This window comes from Protopterus annectens, chromosome 16.part0, assembly GCF_019279795.1.
Source record: "Protopterus annectens isolate FY-2018-M chromosome 16.part0, PAN1.0, whole genome shotgun sequence".
Taxonomy (NCBI): domain Eukaryota; kingdom Metazoa; phylum Chordata; order Ceratodontiformes; family Protopteridae; genus Protopterus; species Protopterus annectens.
In genome coordinates, this window is record NC_056750.1 from 660,724,454 (window position 1) to 660,749,032 (window position 24,579).

Consider the following 24,579-nt stretch of genomic DNA (forward strand, 5'->3'; position numbering starts at 1 on the left):
CCTTCTCACCTCTGAAATTTCATCTTAACTACTATTCTTCCTCTCCATCATAGTCTTACTTATTACTGTATTCTCAAAAAAGTGACACATATTACTACCAGATGTATTACTCAACTGCTTCTCCATTTCACTTTCCTTTTATCTTCCTTTCTTATCTACATTTATACTGTACTTTTTTTTAGCTATTATACTTTCTCAACATTTAATTGTAACTTCATTAGTAATTGTACTAAGTCTAGTCAAATATGTTGTAGTTTTTTTTTTATATATATACTTTATAAATTTGTGATCTCTTAAAATTTCTGTTTTCTTTACGGTGAATGTATTTGCATTCTAAATATGTACTTCTGTAGATGTGAACTTTATTTGAAATGTGTGGAGCTTTTCTCCCCGGGCCTCTACTGAAAATGGACATATATCCAGCTAGACTAGCCCAGTCAACAAATGTAAAATAAAATAAAAAAAATAAAAAAAGAAGACATGGTATCAGCTTCCTAATATAATCAACTGTTAGCAGCTTCCGTTAACTGTGCTATTCTCAGAAGACAGGGGAAATTATACCATGTCATGTGTTTAGTATAACCAAACTTCAGCCCAAAGACATAATGGCAATGTTACCAAATGTTACACCTAAAGCAGAAGTGCTAAGAAATTTGTAACTGGAGTGAGTTTATACATTGTCAGCAGCATTTATATACTTTTACAGCACAAAGGATTTATCACACTTGATCACAAATGCTCAAAAGTATACAACAGTAAGTCTGAATTAAAATGTATCGGAAAATGCTGGTAGTTATTCTAAGGTCAAAAATAGTATGCATGACTCTCAACTATCCCTGATTTTGCCTCATATCTTTTGCCTGTATGTCAACATTTTTGATTTTCTGTTAAATCACTAAAGATTACAGTCAATGTCAGACAGAGTTGCATACTATTTATTGTTCAGAAATGAATGCTGATGCAAATTATTTTCTACTAACTGAGTAAATTAGAGAAATGTTTAAAAAATTTTCCTGATTTTGGGCCTTTGTCTCCCCATTATTTTTTGCTTTGTCCAGAATTATCAAGAAAATAATTTGAAAGGTAATCTGGTGGGCTTTCTGGAAGACAAGGGAGAACTGAAGAAGCCCCACCCTGGATTTCCAGCAGGTACACCATTGTCAGATAAACTTATCCAAATTTTACATGATTAGGTTGACAAAGAAGTTGCAAATGGAAACCCAGTTAATAGTAACTATTTATATTTCGTTAAAGCATCGACTTTGTATCAAAATAAGGGTATTTGCAAACAAGAGTGAAGAACAAGCTGGGCTGCTAGAGTAAGAAAAGAAATCAGAAGGTTTTTAGACATATGCAAGTTTTAATATGTAGAAAGCGGTCATATGATGTTCTCTAGGGTTTGACCATATTGGAGAATACAGCTGGCTTCTAATCTCGTTGACTGGAAATCTAGACTAACGTCTTTGTAGATGACAGACTATGCTTGCAGGGTTGGTAGAGGATGACAAGGGAATAAACATTAAGGAAGACATTTCAAGGTTAGATGTTTTATCAGATAAACAGAAACTTTATTTTAGTGTATCCGAATGCAAAATCTGCATCCAAACTACAAGTTGTAATACTCTTAAAGCAGGATATCTTATGGGAGGAATGACACAATCCAGGACAAGAAATAAAGACTGCACCATCATTATAAAAGGCTTAAACACCTCAGGATAACAGTGAAAACTATGTAAAAAGTAATACAGGTAGCTACATATTTTAATTAACACATAACTGACAGAAGTTGTGGTAGCTGGGTCTATATTACATCATTGAATGCTTAAATAAGTGAACAATGATTAATCGACCCCACGTAAGCGAAAACTTACAATGTCAAAACCTCAGAACAGCGATTTTTATTTTTTTCCAAGGGAAAAAAAAAATAGTTGTTCCAAACAAAACCTTAAAACATTACATAAAGTGGGGTAGGGAGGGGCTTCACCATCCACACCCCCCCTACTTAAATATACTAACTCTGAGATCGCAGTACAGTGCCAAAAACGGCAAAGTACCCGAAGCGGCCAAGCGAATTCTTTCCCAGGGAAAGAATTTGCTTAAAAGCCACTTCGTTATTTTGCCTTTTAGTTCTTTTATGGTCAATCAAGACGCATTCGACAGAAAGCGTCTTCGATCACGTAATAGGAACCCGTGGTAGCTGGTGCATGTAGCTGCATAATATATTTTCTGGGGGGATTAGTCAAATGTTATAAATAGCAAGCATTTGTTTACCAGCTTAGGAGAGTGCAGAACAGCAGGTATTGGGAATTTGCTCATTTCCTCCTTCTGTGCAATCTCTAAGTTGGTATATATAAGTAGCAGGGAGTGTGGTGGGTGCAGGGGAGGTTTGCCCCTACAAAAAATACTTTTTTTTTTTTTGATCTTTTTTAATTGATTTTTTTTTGTTGTTGTTTTGACTTTTCAACATTTCATTACGTTATCATATTATATATAGCGATCGTAACTAAAAAGTATTGCAATTATGAAAAATAAACATTGGATCTGGACTACAGCAAATCAGTGAACATAAAAACTTGGCGTGCCTTTTTTTTTTTTTGCAAGAGGGCCGACTGCAACCCTCTTCCCTGCATATTTTACATACAAACTCCAAGACTGTTGTATGTCAAGAGTAAGGGAAATATTCCAAATGGAAACATTCCAAAGTACGATAATCATGTTGTAAAAGTACACAAATCCTTTCTTCACACTATCTCATTATTTGGAAAATTGCATTTGCTTTCTTTGGAATTTGAAATAGATCCCTAGGCACAACCTTCACCTTGCCCTAACTTAGAAGTCTAGTTTCACGCAGAGGGGCAATATTTAGGCGTGCAACTTTCTTATTACAACAACAATGTAATTTAAGAGGTAATGGATCAAGAACTCTGTTCAAGACGGGGGTGAAAGGTGCTCATGACCAACAATGTGACAGCCTGGGATCAGTTGTGATAGCTTGTAAAGACTGATATCTATCATAGCCACAAGGAGACATTTATAATGGTATAGTGGTGAGGATCACTACCATCAGGATTTCAGATCATGGGTTCATTCCTAATGTCTACTCATGCATGTTCTCCCTATGTTTGTGTAGCTTTTCTCTAGGTACTCTAATTTCTGAGCTCAGACTGTCAAATATATATTGCATTTGCTATTGTGCCTTGGGCTGTGACTAAAAGTAATTCTAAGTACACCAGTTCATTTATGCAGTTAAATGTACAAATTTTGTGAAACTGATGTGGCTTATCTGGCCATCACTGCTCAATTTTAATTACTACCCAGTCAAGTCAAGTGCAACCATGTACAGCTTCCACATATATCATACCAAGTGAGAAACATTCACTCTCCCAGGCACTGAAGTGGTTATGGTAAACCAGTAGCATGTGGTTGGCCAAGGGTCAACCATGAGAGGACCATTTCCTCAGAGATGAACAGCTGAAGCAATGTTACGCAAACTGCTCAAAACGTAGGCATGCATTTGTGTGTGTGTGTGTGTGTGTGTGTGTGTGTGTGTGTGTGTGTGTACGCTGGGGCTTAAACTTAGCTTGATTTTGTTATCTTCTGAGACTGTAAAAATAACCATTTGGTCATTTCTATATGCAGAACACATTTAATGAGGATCTAGAATATCTTCTTCTTTCGGCTTTTCACAGTTAGGGGTCACCACAGCAGATCACCTGTCCGCTCATGATTGGCAGTGGAGTTTTATGGTGTCAAGTTGCCAGCCAGGTGCCCAGCCCTCCACAGAAGGCACACACACACAACACACACACACTCATACGTGAGGCCAATTTAGAGTGCCCAGTCCAACTACAGCATGTCTTTGGGATGTGGGAGGAAACCGGAGGAAATCCACAAAGCCACAGGTAGGACATGCAGACTCCACACAGAAGGCACCCCGGCCAAGGATCAAACAAGGGAACCTCTTGCTATGAGGCGACAACGCTAACCGCTGCACCACCGTGGCCGCCCTTAATGAGGATCTAGAATATAAACATCTAATTCATGCAAAATTCCAGGTAGCAAATCCACCTGTTGCTAAATGGAGTTGCCATAGACTGCATACAGCTCTAGCAATGTATTTGATTAATGTCTACAGTTGTGTACCTAACCTTTACAACATCCATTTTTGAGGCAAGGCAAAACTTCACTAAGGTCACAAACAAAAGCTTATTTTCCCACTCTGAAAATCAGACAAGTATCATGCTCGCCACTGGGACAGATGCAGGTTGGCTGGTTGGGGTAGGATTATACAGCGAAGTCTCAGATCTTCACCTGCTAGGAAACAGTGGAGAACTCTGTGCTGTCTGTGTGACCTCTAGTAAAGAGAAAACACCTCAAGTACAGCTCCAGTTCTACAAAGGGAATGGTCTCGTGGATAAGCATGAGAACCATACATTCTACATGTCCAGTGGCACACAGTTCCATCAGGACAGCTGAATAGCTGCTGCAGGATGATGGTTCCCAAACTACAATTCTCACCTTCATAAAGACTCATTTCCTAGAAAAAGTAAAAGTGCAGTCACTAGGGTCCACCCTTTGAGGAGGTGGCAGGCCTACCCAGTGAAGGGCCACATTTAGAGCAATTGGCAGAGTACTAAATGAGGTCACAAATATAAACAGAGGGATCTAGAAATGAGCTGGAGGGTTACAACTGTGTGAGAAAGGGTTGAATAATGACATACAAAAATCACAGAACTGTCACCTGGACTATTGGGGCATACCATCTTTCACATCCCCTTAGTTCTCGCCATCTGTTTAATTCCAGTATCTGACAAGCCTCTCCTTTATGTGTCTGAGCTGTCTCAACAGTTTTTCAGAAGGTAAGCACCTGCCTTAGAAAAGACACCTCTCCTAATCTGAATGGTCTTGAATTATTTCTCAATAGTTTGGAACCCTGCCATGGCTTGATCCATAATGTAACTGTTCAGTCATTCACATGTCACTGACATGTATTTGCCTATCTCACTAGTATCTCCCTCATTTAAATACCAGGAAATATTTCAAACAGTTTCTGTAATAAATAGCCAAGTCTGACCTCCTCACTGCCAGCATTGTTTTAGTAAACCACATATTACTTTCACTGTAGCCGATATTTTTTTTCTCACTCCTAATGACAAACCAGAGCAATAACTAATACCTTCTACTCGTCTTAGGAAAGCTTGCTCAGCAGTATGATGACTATGCTTCTCACAGCTGGTGTAACTCTTAAACGGCTGGCCAAATTCTTAGTAAAGCCACCTCTAACTGTATACTGAAAATGTTTCTGCATCTGTAGATGCAGAAACCTTTACAAATGCACTCTATGAGCACCTACAAGGATGCATGGATAGTGCCATCCCTAGCAAAACCAAGACTCACTCCTCTAAGAGAAGGAAACCAGTTTGGTGGACCCCTGCAATAAAAAGGATATACAATAGAAGGAGGAAACTACTTCAGAAAAAAAGCAAATCCCAAGAAGGAAAGACATCCCTGATCAGTATCAGTAAGAAACTAAGGTCCCTCATGAAATTATCCAAGGCTAACTTTGAAAGAAAAATAGCCAAGGATTCAAAAGATAACCACAAAGCCTTCTTTACCTATGTTAAGAATCTAAGTGGCAACTCGCAGATATACACTGAACTAGTGCAAAATAGCACAGAATATACTGAACATACTGATATTGCCAACATCCTGGCAGATAGATTCAGTGCAAACTCCACCCCCCTCTCACCTCCAAAAGGGCTCCACAACAATACCAGAAAAGTGTAGTGTCCCAAAAATCAGACGCACAGGTGAAAACAGCCCCTTCAAAAGCCAAAAATACAGCGTCAGTGGGACCAGATGGTGTCCCAGGCTGCGTATTGCACAAACTACAGAATGAACTAACCCCCCACCTAAACACGCTGTTCAACCTCAGCCGCTCCACAGGCTATGTGCCCATAGAATGGCACACAGCAACAGTTATTCCTCTCCACAAAGGAGGGGCCACAAATGACCCTGGTAATTATCGCCCCATAAGCCTGACTAGCCTGGTCTGCAAGGCTATGGAGTGCATCATCATGGAACTGATTAACAAAGACATTGGGAACCTCCAAACACTTGACCCGACCAAATTCGGCTTTGTTAATGGCAGATCATACCTACTAAACCTGGTTGACTTCTTCGAGACAGTCACCAAGGCCATAGATGAGGGAAAGGTGGTTCACACAGCCTACCTTGACCTTGCCAAGTCTTTCAACACAATTCCCCACTTGGGTATTACAGAAAAACTCACCAGCCTGAACATAAACCCCTACGTCACGAGATGGGCTGCCAACTGGCTTACAGACAGAACTCACATGGTAAGAATAGCGGGCTCCAGGTCCGACTCTAAACCAGTCACAAGTGGTATCCCACAAGACTCGGTCCTGGGACCCCTACTGTTCGGCATATACTTCTCAGAAGTACAGGCAAACACAGGAGGACTGTGGCTAACCAAGTTCGCTGATGACTGCAAACTGGGCGCCATAATTGACTCTCCGGCTGACAAGAACATCCTCCAAAAGGGCCTTACTGAGACGGACACCTGGTGTCAAAGTTATGGTCTCAAGCTAAATGCCAAAAAATGCATAGTCATCCCATTTGGGAAAAACAAAACACCCACAAATTACCACATAGGTGGCAGCCCCCTTAATACAGAAGCGGTAATAAGAGATCTGGGGACCCAGGCAGATAGTAATCTCTCCTTTGACAATCATATTGCCAAAGTAGTTAGGAAATCCTTCTATGTGGCCCATCTAATTACTAAAGGGTTCGCATCTAGAAATGAGGTTATAGTGCCCCTCTACTTATCACTCATTAGACCCATCAGAGAGTGCAATGCCCCATTTGGGATGTACCTCACAAGACACTTCCAACAGCTAGACAGACCACAAAAGTACCTTACCAAGAGGATTACTGGCCTCAAACATATGCCCTATGCAGCCTGACTGAAAAAACTCTGGCTGTACTCAGTGGCATATCGCTTTCTCAGAGGTGATCTCTGCCTGACTTACAAAGCCATGTCCAACTCAGAATTGATGGACATGCTCCACCTAAAGAAATCCAAGTCACTGAAAGCCATGTGCTCTAGTGAGCTAAACCTCGCCACAACAATAAATAGAACATGCTGGAGGGATAGATTCCTGTCAGAGACTCCCCATGCTTTGGAACAAAATTCCAAATTACATCAGGCAGAGCCCCTCACTAACACTCTTCAAGAGAAACCTTGACGAGTGGATGGGTAACAGAAAATACACCCCTGGGATCACTTCATTGACTTTGCTTGACAAAGGATCAGTTAATTAATCAATGGGGCAGTGAAAGCCAACATACTCTGGCTAGGCTTATAAATGCCCTTGGGCAGATAGCCTAGTACCTACCTATGAACCTATACATACAGCCACAAGTTTAAATAGAAGAATTTGTTCCTGTCTGACTTTAGGGTTATTTCTCAGTACATGGATCCACCATGACATTCTAAATCAGCACTTACCTTGCCCTGTTATTACTGTCTATACATCACCTGCAGGAAATACAGTGTTAGTGACCACCTTGCAGTGATGTAGCATTTTTGTGCTTTTTACTGTTTTAAGATGGAGGCCAATAGCTGCTCATTAATTACCTAAATGTTCAAGTTTGTTCATGTTTGATAGCATGGTGAGTTTACATGTTGCTCTTTAAGCATTATGGTACAACAATGTAAAATTAATCAAGCAGCAGGTGTCAGAAGAAGACTGGGAACAGTGATCATGCAAAACCTCAGCTTTGAGTTCTGACACATTGGTTATCCCTTGGAGAGTCTGGCTGGATGTTTGGTGAAATCTTGGTTCAGATGAAAACAGCAAAGCTGAGCAACCCCAAAAACAAGCCTATAGAAGTTGAAACTAAACACAAGAACAAGTATGTGGAACTAAAGAATCTTAAGAAATGTAAACACAGGACTGGCAAAAAAGAGAAGCATGCTGTTAAGAGCAGTACCACAGCTACGGCTGGATGATGGAAACAGAAGTTCCAGGCCCAGGCTATTACAGGGCAATAGCACCGGAAAGGATTTTTTGAATAAGAGTTACTGCATTAACTACAATCACTTTCTTCAGAGTACTTTTGTTTTACTTTATTTGTCCTCAACTTTGGGTTAAGTACAGATGTCACTTAGGGGATTGCTAATCTAGCTATGGCTCTGGAAAACAACTATAAACTTTTGATAGTTGTGTGTAAATTGTAGCCCACATGCTTCCTTAAATTATTTGTTTCTAGAAACAGTGTTGTATTCTTCCAAATGCAAGTACAAAAAATGCTTACTACACTGATTCCACTGGGGGGGCAGCTAACAATCTGATGATGACATTAAATTCCAACCGTTCCCTAACTGTTCCTGTAAATGCTAGGCAAAACTAAAAATTTTTGAAAAGTGTGCCAACATTATGATAGGCTGGTCATTAGCAAATATTCATGCTCCCAACGGCACTGTGAAATGTACTATGTAGCTAAGAAGTTGATTTTTTTCCCTTTAGAAGACAAAATGATCAGGAGTTTGTTTGGCAAAAAACACTGCTACAAAGTATGCTGCAGGAATAATGTAAACATTTTTATAATGTATACAGAAAAACAATACACTTTATGTTTAATTATGACAAGCAAAACAGTCATTACATTAGTCTCCTTAGGATGAACTGCTCATTATATAGGTTTATCTTGGCATCGAATGCTGAATTATGCACTCTGCATTGCATCCAATATGATAAAGGTCTATTCCTTCCAATTCTTGCTCACAGGAAGGCAATACGAGTAGGACGCTATGGATGTATGGATGGTCTGTGGACATGAATGGGGTGATGGTAGCAATTCAGAGGTCTATATTTTGTGTGAGCACAATGGCAGTAGCTACACTAAATGCAATGCAGGAAAATGACCATACAAGTGAGGTTGCATATGCATGTACGTAACATAATATTTACAAATGTATAAACGGAGGTCTCTGGGCAGTAGTGTAGACCTTCGTACTATGCTGGAAAAAAACAGGAGTTGCAAAGTGCCCTGATTGGCAACACTGCAGTAGCTGCTAAGCAGAATTTTTTTTTTTTTAGTTGCAAGCAACCGAATGGGAGGCTACTACTGCTGCTTTATTAATGCAGTTGTACTGCCTTTTGCCTTTGTTGCTTTCTCTGCTTTGTGAGTTGTCAGTTTCATAGTCAGACCTGGCCCTGTAGCATGTCACATCCTCGCACAACATGAACAGAGAAGGTTCAGTCAGCACCTCACTTTTCAAAGCCTCATAGAACATGTGGCTGATTGTTTCAGAGTGGACTAGAGCACCCTGAAGTCCTTGGTCAATATTTATTGGCCGACATGCTGTATCTTTTGGTCTGTATGCTATTGCCCATCTCTATGGAGACCATACATACATACATACAAATATTTCAAGTACAGGCATTAATGCCCTTCTAGCTTGCCAATATACCAAAACACTTGTTCCCATATAAGTGTCCAGGCTGTTCTTAGAACTAGTACGTGCTTTGATGTAATTTGTTAGTATGTTCCATGCATCAGCTACTCTATCAGAGAACCAATTAGTACATTTCTAATTCCTATAGAATCTTCTACATAGGTTGTCTGATGATTCTCTAGTACTTTTTGATAACCCCAAATAACCCTGAACATTCCCAGAGAAAGTGGTCTCTAAATGCCCTATATACTTGAATAAGATCTCCTCTTAGATATCTGTAAGAAACATTGTACAAGTTCAGATATTTTAGTCTTTCATAATAACTTATTTTCACATACACGGATGCCCTTGGTACATTTCCGCTGTACTCTTTCCAGTTTACTCATGCTTGTTTCCATATTGTAATTCCATTTTCAAGTTTGGGTCTAATGTAACTAACAAACAATGACTTCATCACTTCTGATTCCCTAAATTTTATAAATCTTTTTATACAACCTATAGTTCTATAACTATCATTAACCAATCAGTTGATATGATTAGAAAAACTCATAGCTGAGTCTATCCATATACTCAGGTCCTTAAAATGAGTCTACAGTTTCAATCACTGTGTGATGTATTAAATATTCACCTTTCAGTTTATGTCTCCCATATCTCATATGCTTAGTTTTTTATGTATTTATCATCATATTATTCTCCTGTGCCAATAATGTCAATTTAGTCAAGTTATTTTGTAGACATGCCTTATGTGTAACACATGTAATCAGTTTACCCAATTTCAGGTCATATGCATATAGACTGTAGAACACCTCAGATGAAAAAGTTAGGTCTGAAAGATACAGTCTGAACAAGTAAGGGCCTAGAACAGAGCCCTGCGAGACACCCGGACAGACCTCCCAACCATACCGAATTACTCGGTATTTACCGAGTTTTGGGGTCCAAATGAAGGGGTGCCACGATTCCCGATTGGCACCCCTTCATTTCCGATTTTTTTGCTTTATTTATTTATTTTTTTAAAAAATCGCGCTGTCGGGGCTGACGTCATCACGTGCGCGATGACGTCAGTGTCGTCAGGGCTACCAGCCAGTCGGAATTGAGCTCAAGAGCTCACGTCATTATTTCCGACTGTCTGCGAGCGGGAATACAGCAGTAAGCAACCGTCCGGGCAACCCTAATGGATTACATTTTATACCGGTAATGTTTGTTTTAATTTTTTTTACGAGCTGGCTGCAAGCAGGAACCAGGAATACAGGCAGCAAGCAACAACGAGAATTATGAGAGGGAGTCGCAGCAGTACTATCGGGAGGTATGTATGAATTAAATATTGATGTAGTTGAGCAGAGGCAGTTAACGTCCTATGAAAATTGTGAAGCACAATGTACATTTTGTCTGTATTTCCTGTTAGTTTGCCAGTGAAAGACACTTGCATGTATTATATGAAGACGGAAGTACATGACTCTATGGCAATTGTCTTATTTATTTATTTATATTATTTTTTACTTTAAGGCACACACTACCTTAAGTTCAAGAGTGAATCATTATGTTGAGCTTATATTGAGCGCAAGTTAAGTACTTGTATGAGATATCTTGTATTGTTACATATTCTGAATGTTCTTTGTTAACTTGCTAACCTGTGTAAAGCAAAATAAAGTGAAATAGCTATATTTACAACAGGGTAAAATGTGCATTTGTATTTTATTCTAATATTAAAATTCTTTTACTTTTATTCTGTTTATTTAATGCTACAGTTAATTGTGAATATGCAGAAAAGGGTTAGCCATGCTACAGTTAATTGTGAATATGCAGAAAAGGGTTAGCCATTTGTCATGACACATCTTTTAACAAAATGAATAAAGAAACTTTGAGCCTAACGGAAATAAAAATTAAGTATAGTATATGTGACATACATGGAAAGGAAGCATAATGGAACAAAGTCCATTCAAATGCACTTTAATACAAATGAAGTCTGGAAAATATAATGTTTTCCTGTAGTTATTGCTGCCAGAGCAAAAAGTGGTTCTTTTGCTGCCACCTATTTATTCAGACAGCAGGTGTGTGCGTGCAATTAAGCAGAGTGATTTATTACTGCCGGTCCCAGAGAGAGTCCCTCATTCATTATTCAGACTTCAGTGCTGTTTTGCTATTCTCATTATTCAAATTAGGGTAGTGTGTGTGAAATTAAGCAGACCGGTATCAGAGTGGTTTACTGTAGCTATTGCTTGGACTTCAGTGTTGTGTTTTGCTATCACCTCATTTGTTAGTCGCACTAGCAGCAGTGGGTATAGTTTATCTAGTTTCAATTTGTGTTCCTGTTACTGTATGGGAAGAAAATGTGTTAAGAATTTTACTACTCTGGATAGCATGGTTACCAAAAGGAGAACACTGAAGAAAAAAATGTATCCCCCCCCCCCCCCCCAAAAAAAATCTTTAAGAGGAGAACTAACACAGTCAGCAGCTCAACATCTATTGGTAAATATATTTTAGCCATTTGGAAACTGAAGTTGAAATCAATGTACCTGCTCGTAGTCAACATGTAGAACAATTTGACAGTGATTACTTTTTTGTCTGGTATAATTGTTAGTATTGTTTAACAAGTGTGTTGTAGTATACAAGAAATATAATTTGAATAAAGTCAGGAAGGTGTATCAAAGAAAAGAACACAAGTATGTTTCTTGTTTTGTGTGGAAGGGGGCAATGGTTTGAAAACAGCCCAAATGTAATCTTTATCCACTACTCAACCTTACCAGATGCATTTTCTTTTGATGTGGTTTGGGTTTCAATGCTGTTTCAGTGAATGTGAGTTTCAAGGGCAGAGAAGTTTTAATGCCAAAGCCTATTTTCATTGTGAGACAGTATATCTTTGTTTACCAGATGTCTATTAGTATCTCTGCATTGTTGTGCTGTAAAATTTAAAAACAAAATCCAAATCATTGTAGAAGTAAAGCAGAATGCATACATTAGTGTTTATGGTAAATGGGACGGAATAGCCAGGTAATGGGATATTGGAATGGCTGCAGGAGGACTCTGGTGCTATATTTTGGTTGGTTGTTCGTCAGTTTGTGTTTGAAATTTGGTATCCCACAATTCCATTGGAGTGGGCATGGTTACATAATTATGTATGCAAATTAGATGTTAATCAGCATACAGATTTGTACCTATTTTTCATGGGCCTTGTCCAGATTTTTGATGTTTCCAGGTTGAGAGGTATGCACCCGGACCATAACGAAGGATTTCACCTGTCCATTTGCTGTATGATACTTGCCATGTCCTGTTTGCAAGACATGCAGCTATCCATCTTATCAAGAGTACATCATTACCTGGTTGTACTAATTTATTGATCAGTGTTTTGTGCATGACCCTGTCAAATGCTGAAGTTAAATCTATATAAATTACATCATAGCACAATTTTTCACTCATAGTTGTTATTGTACTGTTATAAAACATCATGTTACAGGTGGTAATAGATCTGTTTTCAACATATGCATGCTGATATATGGTTTCACGTCCCAACCTATCCAGTTTTGACAACTTATTCAATATTACCTTTTCCATTATTTTTCCACAACATGAAAGTAGACTTAAGGGTTTGTATGACTCTGGGTTTGTCCTACTCCCCTTTCCCTTGAAGACAGGTTTAATAAGTGCATGTCCCCAATCTTGAAGCATCTCCCCATATTTATATGACCTAGTGAATAATAAATATAATGGTACCGTAAGTTCTGGCTAAAGTGTTCTCAAGTCATTGTTACTAATTCCGTCTCCTCCCCGTGCTTTGTTTGGCTCCAATTTGCGCAGTTCTTTTTCAATATAATCTATTTGATTCCAGTATCTGGGGTTACCTGGATGTCACTAGGGCAACTTATCATCCCCTTCTGTGGAGCCAAACTGTTTTGCATACAATTTTGCAAATAAATCTATAATCTGTTGTGTCTGAGAATAAATTTTAGAATCTGCACACAGTTTATCAATTTGTGTCTTTACTCCTTCCACATGTTATGTATCTATAAAAAGGTTTCCTATTATGCTCAATATCTTTCTATAAGTTTTCAACTTTTTCTTGATCTTGTCTCACACTATGCTTAATCTGTTTTCCCAGCTTGTTTATTTCAGTTTTCAAAGTTGTAGTTTGACCTGTGCTCCATTTCTTATATTTTTTGTATCTCACCTTAATCAGATATATTGTTCTTATGGAAGTATGTTCCCCTAACGTTTTATGCCTAGATTCTGATGTTATACATTTTTTTTTATTTTTTGCTCTCAAACAATTTCTCTTTCAAAAACCTTCCACATTCCATCTGCAGTTTTTTCACTGAATACAGCACTCCACTTAGTTTTACAAAGGAACTGTTTTGCTTCCATATAATCTGTAATTAACCTTCTGTGCATTAGTTTAGATTTCAGTTTGGCAGAATTATCTAGCAACAAATTAACCTGTATAACCCTATGATCATTACACATCAATGGTGGTAAAACTTAACTTGAAGTAACATTAATTTCTTTAGGAGCACAAACAGTTTCCAGTATGTTCGAACCCCTGGTAGGTTTTTTTTTTTTTTTTACAATCTGAAGCAATTGTTGTTCCTGAATATACATTGTGAATAATTTCCTTACTAACATTGTTGAATCCATATTATTCCAGTCCGTTTCTGGTAAATCTAAGTCCCCAGCTAATATTATTCTTCCCGCTTGTGTTTCATGCAAGAAATGTTCCTCTAGGTCATCTGCACTAAACTTTGGTGGTCTATAGACTCCAACAATTGTTATATGTTCCAGGGTGGTCCCCCAAACATCTCCAGCGCCCAAGTGAGAACTGCTCTCTCCAAAGCAAAAAACACAGCATCCATGGGACCTGATGGTGTCCCCGGCTGTGTGCTCCACGAACTCAATGAGGAATTAAACCCACAGCTAGGACAGCTGTTTAATCAAAGTCTTACCTCTGGATACGCACTCCAGGAGTGGCGCACTGCAACTGTGGTCCCACTTCACAAAGGCGGTGCCTCCACCGACCCTGGAAATTACTGGCCCATTAGCTTGACAAGCCTTATCTGCAAAGCCATGGAGAGGATCATAATGGACCTCATAAATAAAGACATAGGGAATTTGCAGACTTTGGATCCAACCCAGTTTGGCTTTGTCAAAGGCAGATCATGCCTTTTAAACTTGGTTGACTTCTTCAAACAGTCACCAAAGCCATTGATGAGGGAAAGGCAGTCCATACAGCCTACCTCGATCTGGCTAAGGCCTTCGATACAATACCCCACTCGGGTATCATTGAAAAACTCATCAGCTTAAATGTTAACCCATACATCACAAGATGGGTTGCAAACTGGCTGAGTGACAGAACCCACAGGGTCAGAATTGCTGGCGCCATGTCAGACTCAAAGCCTGTCACAAGTGGTGTCCCACAGGGCTCAGTCCTGGGCCCACTCTTGTTTGGCATCTACTTTTCCAAGTACAAGCAAACACAGGAGGGTTATGGCTGACAAAGTTTGCAGATGACTGCAAACTGGGCGCCATAGTAGAAAACACATCTGACACAGATATCCTTCAGAAGGGTCTCACAGAAACGGATAACTGGTGCCAGAGCCACGGCCTGAAGTTAAATGCCAAAAAATGCATAGTCATACCCTTTGGGAAAAACAAGGTTACCCCTAGCTACCAAATAGGTGGCAATCCACTGAGTACAGAAGAAGTTATCAGGGACTTGGGGACCCAGGTTGATAGTAGTCTGTCATTCGACACCCATGTAGCTAAAGTAGTTAGGAAGACCTTCTACATTGCCCACCTTATCATGAAGGGATTCTCATCTAGATCAAGGGAGGTCATAGTCTCCCTTTACTCATCACTCATCAGACCAATGATTGAGTACAATGCCCCATTCGGGATGTATCTGACCCGACACTTGCAGCAGCTGGAGAGGCCACAAAAGTTCCTCACCAAAAGGATAAAGGGTCTCAAAAATCTGTCCTATGCTGCCCGACTGAAAGAACTCCAGCTCTATTCAGTTGCTTACCGCTTGCTCAGAGGTGACCTTTGCCTAACATACAAGGCCATGTCAAACCCAGATTTGATGAATATGCTTCACCTCAAAAATCTAGATCCATCAGAGCCACAAGGGCGAGAGACTTAAACCTCGACACGGCTATTAATAGGATGTGCTGGAGGGATAGATTCATCACCCAAAGACTCCCTATGCTGTGGAACAAAATCCCGGTACATGTGAGGCAGAGCACCTCGCTGGCCTTGTTCAAGAGAAATCTTGACCAATGGATGGGAGATCGCAGATATACCCCCAGGGATTACCTCAGTGTCACTGCTCGACAGAGGCACAGCAAAATAATGGGTATAGTTCCCCATACTAAAGGGGTGGCGTAAGCCACAAAACGATGGGCTAGGCTTGTAAATGCCCTCGGGCAGATAGCCTAGTATGAACCTATGAACCTATTGGCACAGTTCATGAACAAAAAAACTTCCAGTTGTGGTTAAATTCAAGGCACACAGTTACACAGAGTCTATAGTACTGGTGTTATCACTGAACATGTAATAATCACAGGTCTCATTTTATCTTTAATCCCTATCATAACACCTCCACCTGATTTTTTTGTTAAAATGTCTGTTCGGTATAAAAACATTTATATCCTGACAGAACTGGCTTCCAGTCATTGTTCTTTAACCATGTTTCAGAAACAATAATAATGATGTTGTGGGAACGTAGCAAATTTTCCAATATAAAAACTTTATTATTAATGCTCCAAGCATTAAGAACCATCAGAGATGCATGAAATGTTGCTATCTGTATACTGTTAATTTTCCACCTGGAAAAAATCCTGCACAGTGTGTCAAATATTGCAAAATATCTGCTGCAAAAAATTCTCTTCCCTGATCTTGACAAATGCATGCCATCCTGTCTGAACACATGTGCCCAAAACTAGGCTTGGATGCTCTACACATTTCCATTTTTTAAAACAGGACATTTTTTTCCATCTAGGCATTTACCCCGAACATCTTTTCATTCACAGTGACCTGACTATCCTTTCCATAGGTGATATGTGAAAAATGCATCCTAACACCAGTACAAGCTATACTATCTAACAGGGCTGTCAGTTCTCAACTAACAGTCAGAGAATCCTTGAGGATGACATCATTTGTACCAACAAGAATAAAAACAGATTTGTACTTCCTTACATTAAGACATTCCAAGGCTTGTCTCATCTTCCATTTTTGCTCCTGGGAAGCATAACACTATTCAATGTTCATTATCTTCTCTGCAAATGTAAGTAGCAGTTCTTATAATAACCGAATCTCCAATTACAAAAATATCTTTGCTGGCCACATCTGAAGAATCTTCAGCTTCTATTACAGCAATATCTGCTCTATCAATTGTTACGCAGGATAGATCATCAACATTACTCTTATTAATCCCACTGTTTTCACTGTGTATTACATTCTCATCCAGAGGGTATTGTAAATCCATTGCTTGAGCTATGCAGTCAGCATCTGTCTTTGTCTTCTTTTTTGTTACAGTAATGTTCTTCAATCCTTCCACGTTCAGTTTTGATTTCCTCCATTTCACCTGACCCTTGCCTCGTTTTTCTACATTCTATGTTGGAAAAATGATGCCTTTTTCTGTAGACTGAAGGTTTTCTGATAGAAAAATATCATCATTCCCTGAAACCTGTGTGTTACATAACAAAGCAGTGTCCTTTTTACTACGTATTCTCTTTCCCTTACCATGGTATGTGGACCTGTTACTATCTTACCTACTGCCACTTTTCAGCAACCAAATGTGGGCATGTTAGGCATATTGTAGGTATCTGCCTCTCAAATGCCGACAAACTGTATCTACATGTAGATTACCATATGAGGCATGCCAAGACAGAGGAGATGATCAGCACCACTATGCCATGAATATATAATTTTGCTGCCTTTCTTAAGGTATTGAGTGCCATAGTTTGTACAGATGTAGCAATGAAGGTTCTACCTGGTGCACAGTCAGGGTAATGTTTTGGATTAGAAGGAATGCCACTCTCTGCAGTAGGAAATAATATGCAATGCACAAGACATTATCATAAATATGTCTATGTGATATTCTAAAGTTCATGATTGCAATATTCAGCATATGTCTGCCCTGCTTATATTTACATTATATATAAATACCCATATATCCACTAAAACATCATTTAAAGAAAAAACACCTATATTGCTTAAAATATAAAAACATCCTACTGCATATAAAACTGCTATATACAAACCTATGGGCAAGGATTCCTAGCCCTCAAGGCCGGTTTAATCGAAACATGGACATTTAAGCCCTTCCCCCTAGATGCTCTTAACACAATGATCCATCTCATTTCTGATCACATATGAAGTGTTACAGGTGGCTGTACAGTAAAACACAAATCTCTTTCCACTCAAAGGTTGTACAAATTCAGTGGATTGAATAATACTAGAACAACAAGAACAGTTATGGCAAGAGAAAATGTCCCTCCTATTGTAGGCAATGCAACACTTATTATTCAGGCCAAAGTCTTTATAACACAAACACTTTTTCAAATTATCACAATTCTGTATGTAAAAGAAGGTTCATCAGGAAGCCACTTCTCATGACCAGGTATAGCCTTTAAACTGTGACAATTACGTTTAATAATTTGTTCAATAGATTTACTTGCCCTGCCATAAAGTCATTAAATATCTCAAGAGTTTTTTGATTCAGGACGAACTATGTTAGAATTGATATTATCACGACTGGAAAAGTAAGGTCTAGCCCCTTCATCTCTTGCCGCCATTACTTCATTCCTAATTGCCTCCAAGTCATTTGGATTATAATCCTTCATTAGAAACTCATCTGTGATGACCTGCATCTCTTTACAACAAACTTCAACCTTAGTGTTCAGCCTACTTGCTCATAAATATTGGCTCCTTGGAATACACTTAAAAGTATGCTTAGCATGCATACTGTTCCTGTGTAAATATTTATTTACATGTACATCTTTCCTGTGGATGCAGGTATCTAATCCATGCTCAGTTCTATGCAAGGTAACATCTAGAAAGTCTATTTCAGTTTGAGTACTTGATTTCAAACTTGAAAAAAATCAACTTCCCCACTCAAATATACAAAAAATTGTCAAGGTCTTCACTAGTACCATGCCAGGCCAGAGAAATATCAGTCAGAAAATGCTTATAAAAAAAGTATCTTAGGAGCATATACATTATTCTGTCCGAACATATTAATTTCTTCCCATTTACCTAAGGTTAAATTAGCATAAGTGTTCGGTATTGCAAGTACCCATCACTATACCTGATATTTGTTGGTATATTTGTTTGTTAAAAATAAAAATATTATTTTATAATACCAGCTCCAGTAATTCACAGAATGTCTCAATATATCTAGGTGAATGTTGGTCATATTCCTGAAGAATTTCCCTTATTCATTCAATACCATAATTATTAGGGATGACAGTAAAAAGTGATTTTATATCTAAAGTCACCAATAGGAATTTTTTTGAGTACTATTAAACCTACTATACAGAGGAGTTAAAAAATCTCCAATATCCTTAATTTAGCTAGGTACAGATCTTAGAAACATTTTTAATATATTTTGTAGATAGACCACAAAGGGTCTGTGGTCCACCCCCTCCCAGACACAATAGGTCCCATTGGAGGTTTAACCCGTGATTTATTTATTTTTTGGTAGGCCATATAGAGCTGGAATTGTAGGACATGGTACAGTGAAGAAATTAAAAGTATTTGTATCTATATCGTTCAATAACTAAGTCATAAACAGACATATTGATCCTGTTAATAATCTCATTTACTTTTCGATCATGAATTATGATAAAAGTTTGTACATCTGAAATTAAGCCACACATTGCTTCAAGATAATCACTTACATTCATCAAAACAATGCTGCCACTTTTATCTGCTTCCTTAATTATCACATATTTGTTGTCTTGCAATGCTTTAAGAGCATCAGACTCTTCTTTAGTAAGGTCATATGTTTTTTTTTTTAAATTCCCATCATACAATTCCCATATCAGTTTTTCACATAAATCTTTAAACATGGTTACAACAGGGTCACTCAAAGGTATAAATGTGCTTATTCATTTACATTGGTTATTTACAAAAGTATCAGGGTCTTTAAAAATATTTTTCAAGTTCAAACTACGAGAAAAGACTTTCAAATCTGTAATAGCATTAACTAGATTGTCAGTATTTGCTGGTATAAATTTAATTCCATGAGATAAAGTTCAGCATCTGTTAATACATAATCAGAAAGATTTACTACAAACAAATTATTAGCTGTCACACCATTCAAGTTTGCAGAGAAAGTCTCGGTAGTACTTACAACTACTTGCTTGTTTTGATGCGAGTCAACAACCCATTCCTCATTCTTCCTCAAGATTGGGAACGCTTCCTTGATGAATCGCGATTCTGTTTCACTACTTGTTCTGGAAGTATCATTACTACCTGTTGGTTCCCCTCTAAAAAAGGGGCCAAACTGTTCATTACATTCTCAATAGAAAATTGTTAGTCACAGAATGAGGCCATGACGCTGATTTATCACCTCCTCACACCAAGTTCTCTATTGCACAGGCTGATGTAGATGGTATACTTGTAACCTCCCCCTCATCATTCAATTGGTTAGAAGCAGAAATATCTTCCAATGACACTACCGCATTCACAGATGGCTGCTGCTGATTCGTTGCATGCTCAAAGGTGTCTAGTTCATACATACAGCCCCGCTTACTCTTATGAGTGCTAAGAGCTGATGCATAAGAAGGCTGTTTTGGCCAGGAAAAAATCTGACTGTTGTTAAAGTCATTAATGTCCCATTGCAATTTTTTTTCCTTTTAATTCCTTCTAAATGCTTATCAAAGTCAGTGAGGCATTTTAGCATACCATCAAACAAGGAAATATTCTCATTAAAAAGTGCGCAGTTACAAAGTTGCTTCTCCAAGTTCTCAATTTCTTTACACAATTCATCTTATTTCAGAGTGAAGAAGTCATTCGTAAAGAACAAGGGTAGCAAAGCAAACAGTTGCTCCATAATTACACAATTTAATATTTCACATTCTAAGTTTATTTTCATGCTATTCAGTATACAATAGCAAGTCTTATTATTCTGTTCTAAAGAAAAAGACTTAATCAGACTTTCGTCTTAAATTATGTCAGAAGAAAGTGTCTGCTTGGCTCTGAATGAAGTTATAGAACATCATTAAACTGACTCAATTACTTTTAAAAGGAAAAGATCTTCAGGTCAGAAATAAAATGCTTATGAAGTCCTCTCCATCTAAAAGTTCTTGTAACAATAACACTCCAAAAACAGACAGGCAGAGAAAAACACTAGCCAATATTTACCTTAGAGGGACACAAAAACAGATAAGAGACAGTTAAGTGACCAACATTTATCACCACAAACAAGAAGCTAAATAGCATGAAAGACAACCTAGGAAGAACAGCACCATGCGGCACGGACAACTGGAGTGTACCAAATCTAATACCCAAAATAAGAAAAAATAAATGAAACATCTAAGTAGTACATAAAACAATTTTAATACAAAATAAATAAAAAATATAAATAGTCTTTAGTTAAGTGCTTTCATCTGATTTAAAAGTCAAAAAGACTTCATCTGAACAAAACACTAAGAAGTCGTGCGGGTTAAATACCAATAATGTCACCAAGTGAATGAACTCAGTTTAAAGACAAAGGCATACATAGCAAAACAAAAACTGTTAAGACTGATTCAATTATAACAAAACCCTGCAGAAAACTGAGAATACATGCTGGAGAAATAATGACCTATAAAAACAATAATACAGTATAAAATTCATATTAAAACAAACGTAATTAAAACAAAAATAGTTAAAGTTTGGAGGCCCTTAATTTAAAAACTGGAAAAAGAGAAATGTGGTTAATGCCTGGCAGATGGGTGGCATCCAGCCTAATCTGTCAATAAAATTCTTTGTATTCCAAGATAGTTTAGACCAACATTTATAGGTTATGTGCTGTAGCACTGGTTAATAAATGAAGGTAAACAGAAATACATAAACAGAAAAATCATAAACAGTACCTTTAGCTGCTCTTGTGGTGTCATTCGTCCCAGTTGCATTAGTTCTTCAAAAAAATTCACCTAAAAAACAATTTGACAGAAAGATTTACCTTGACATGCTGCTGTTAGCAAAACAGAATTATTAATATGACAGGATAATTACCTCCATCTCATTTTGCCTTTTTGCTGCTCTTCTCTACTAATATCAGATACCCTAGTCCCCTCTACTAATACAGTCCCAAATGGTCTTTAGGTCTCCCCTATGTTTTCCAATAAATCTCACATACAGTTCCAAGTCAAACCACTTCACAATTAAAGTATTCAGGCAGATGGTTGTAGATCTCTTAACTTACTTAACTGCAACTACTTTCAATTTGCCTTTTTCCAACTTCATTTCATACTTGTACTTGTTTAATACAGTGATCACTTCAGTTTTTGAGCATTTTTAAAGCATTTTTAAAGCATTTATTTTTATGGCAAAAATAGTCTTTGCTTTATTGACTTTTCTAGTTTTGTTTGCCTCCTGATTGCCTTGCAAAAGGGTGAATTAGCCAAGTACGTTGTTTGCTGTTTAATCTGCACTTGAGAGCTGCTTTTGCTGTGCTTTTACATTAAGGGTTTCCAGGATCATCCATTTTGTGGAAGAAGGTGTTTACCTGGTCTCCCTGAGTTGAGAAGCACACCCGGAACTCAAAGTGTGGTTGTTTACTGGCTAGAGGGCATAGGAGTCAGTTTAAGCTTTTTTTCCCTGTATTATAAATCAGGCAACATGCACAGAGCTGCCCACTGAGCAGCAGTTGTTAGTAGTAGTGCCATGTATAATAGCAAATGACTAGACAGTAAAACCTCCATATAAAGTTACAGTTAGGTCTGAAACTTGTTAAGCAGTGTGGTACTGTGTGGAACTGAACTTAGAGCAGCTAAACTTGAGCATCGAATAACACTACCATATCATATTACAACACCTTGCCCTTAACCCCAGAACTACTCTAAGAGACCTCTCCTAAAACCCAATCTTTATTAAACACCCCATCCTATTCTAGGTCCAGACAACACGGATGTGCAATTTTTAAATGTCACTGTGGGCAGATTGGTAGATTTGGGCATCCTAAGGCAATGAAGCAATTGACTCATGTTCTCTACCAGTAAGTTAATCATTAAGGAAAATAACACAGTGTGCAGTAGATGTAACTACACAACTTCCTTGGAAGCAAAAATCTTGCATACTAATGAGGCTGTCAGGAATGCCCACAATACATCCCTCACTCACTACACACAAACAGATTGTCTTATGCTGTGGAGCTTAAAAGAAACCTTCCCAAATCTCAAAGACCTCCAAAAGTCAACTGATGGCAACACTGCTCCTCAGTAATCACTTAAATACACATCTAAAGCAACATCAAACTCATCACATAAGTCTACACCCAATGGTTCAACAACAGCAAAGCCAATAAAGCAAGCATATACTTCACATAATATGCTTGTCATTGGGGACTCCACTGTGTTTCACAAAAATGCCCAATTCACCATGTCAGACAAGAAGATAACAGTCACCTATCAGAAGTCAGGCTCCACATCATCACAGACAGACACACAGAGACAGGCAGACACACACACACACAGGCAGACACACACACACAGACACACGTCATTGCACCACAGTTAGCAGTATGATTCTATCATAGTCCATGTAAATGACCTGAGATGTACCTCACTGGACTATACTGTGGTAATTTATTGTGTTGTTAATATTTTAATTAGTGTATGTGCATTAGTCTTACTGTCAAACTATGTGTTTCATTGTTATGACTTGCACGGGAATCAAAGCAATGTAATTTCAGCTTGCACTGCTGTGTACATCTGATCGACAATAAAGTTTATTTTGACTGACTGACTATATGAAAAAAGAAATGATGGATCTCTCAGAATATCATTCACAGATAGAATGCTGCTCAATGCAAGGCTCATACTTACCTGCACCAAGGATGATGCCTCAGTATGGACAAAATGATTGACTGGTATATTTTCTGGTGTCACTGCAGGGTAATCTATTATTTGTCAGCATGGGAGGATATGGTCAAAAGGTAACGTTGCTTTGCCAAGGATGGGCTGCACCGGTTCCCTCTACGGTTCTAGATACTGGCCAAAACTTTGTCCACCCCATTAGAGCCTTTTTTAGGTAATGCCAAAAAAGACAAAGCTACCAAGACAGTGAAAAAGTCTACAAGCAACCTTAACATGTTGCTGCTCAATGCTACGAGCCTAAAAAATAAAAATAAAAAATAAACACCCTTAAAGCCCGCCTCACTTTGGATAATCTGCCATGATCAAGAGTTCGTTTAAAGCCATAGAAGGTACTCCAGCAGTGCAATGCTACAGTGCCTTCCACATATTTACACCAGCACCACAGACTGAGGTCAAATGAGGAGGTGTCTCAATCTAGGTAAGCAACAAACATATCTCCAGGTTGGTTACACAAGGAGGATACCATGGAGCACAGCCATGTACAAGTCACCATAGATAAGCTAAAGTCCCTCACCATATTATAGCTAGCTACAGGTCACTATGTATGCCTCTAGAGTATCAGGAGTCTTACCTAAACCTACTAGAGTTGCTCACCATCCAAGCAAATACCCTATTCATAGTTGACTAACTACCTCTCTATAGACTGGGAAATGTACACTGCCTCAAACTCATAGGCACAGTACTTTCTGGACTTCAACACAAACATCCTGCAACAGATAGGGCACACTCCAACCACAGGATCACGAAAACTGGATCTGGTACTCACCAACAATGAAGAAGGCTGCACCCCTCCCACCCATGTCATCTCCTTACTCGTGAGCTCAGACCACAAAGCTACCTCCTTTGAAGTAAAAAAAAAAAATCAACCAGAAAACCCAGCTAAACCAGTATTAGAAAGTATTGCAAGGCAAACTACATCCTATTAAGTGATAGTTTGTCAAAAGTCAAGGCTTCCCCTAACCCCAAGGACACAGCTACCCATGCAGAATTATTCCCAAATCCGTATACAAAGACGTGAATGGC

At 38.5% G+C, this 24,579-nt stretch overlaps 1 protein-coding gene across 1 annotated transcript in view; it reads right to left on the reverse strand.

Moving 5' to 3' along the window:
• Positions 1–24,579, reverse strand: part of AKNA (AT-hook transcription factor) — an 865,316-nt gene that overhangs the window by 292,852 nt on the left and 547,885 nt on the right. The window contains exon 7 of the mRNA XM_044058163.1: positions 21,553–21,612. Coding sequence (XP_043914098.1) covers positions 21,553–21,612 — 60 coding nt within the window. The remainder of the gene's footprint in view (positions 1–21,552; positions 21,613–24,579) is intronic.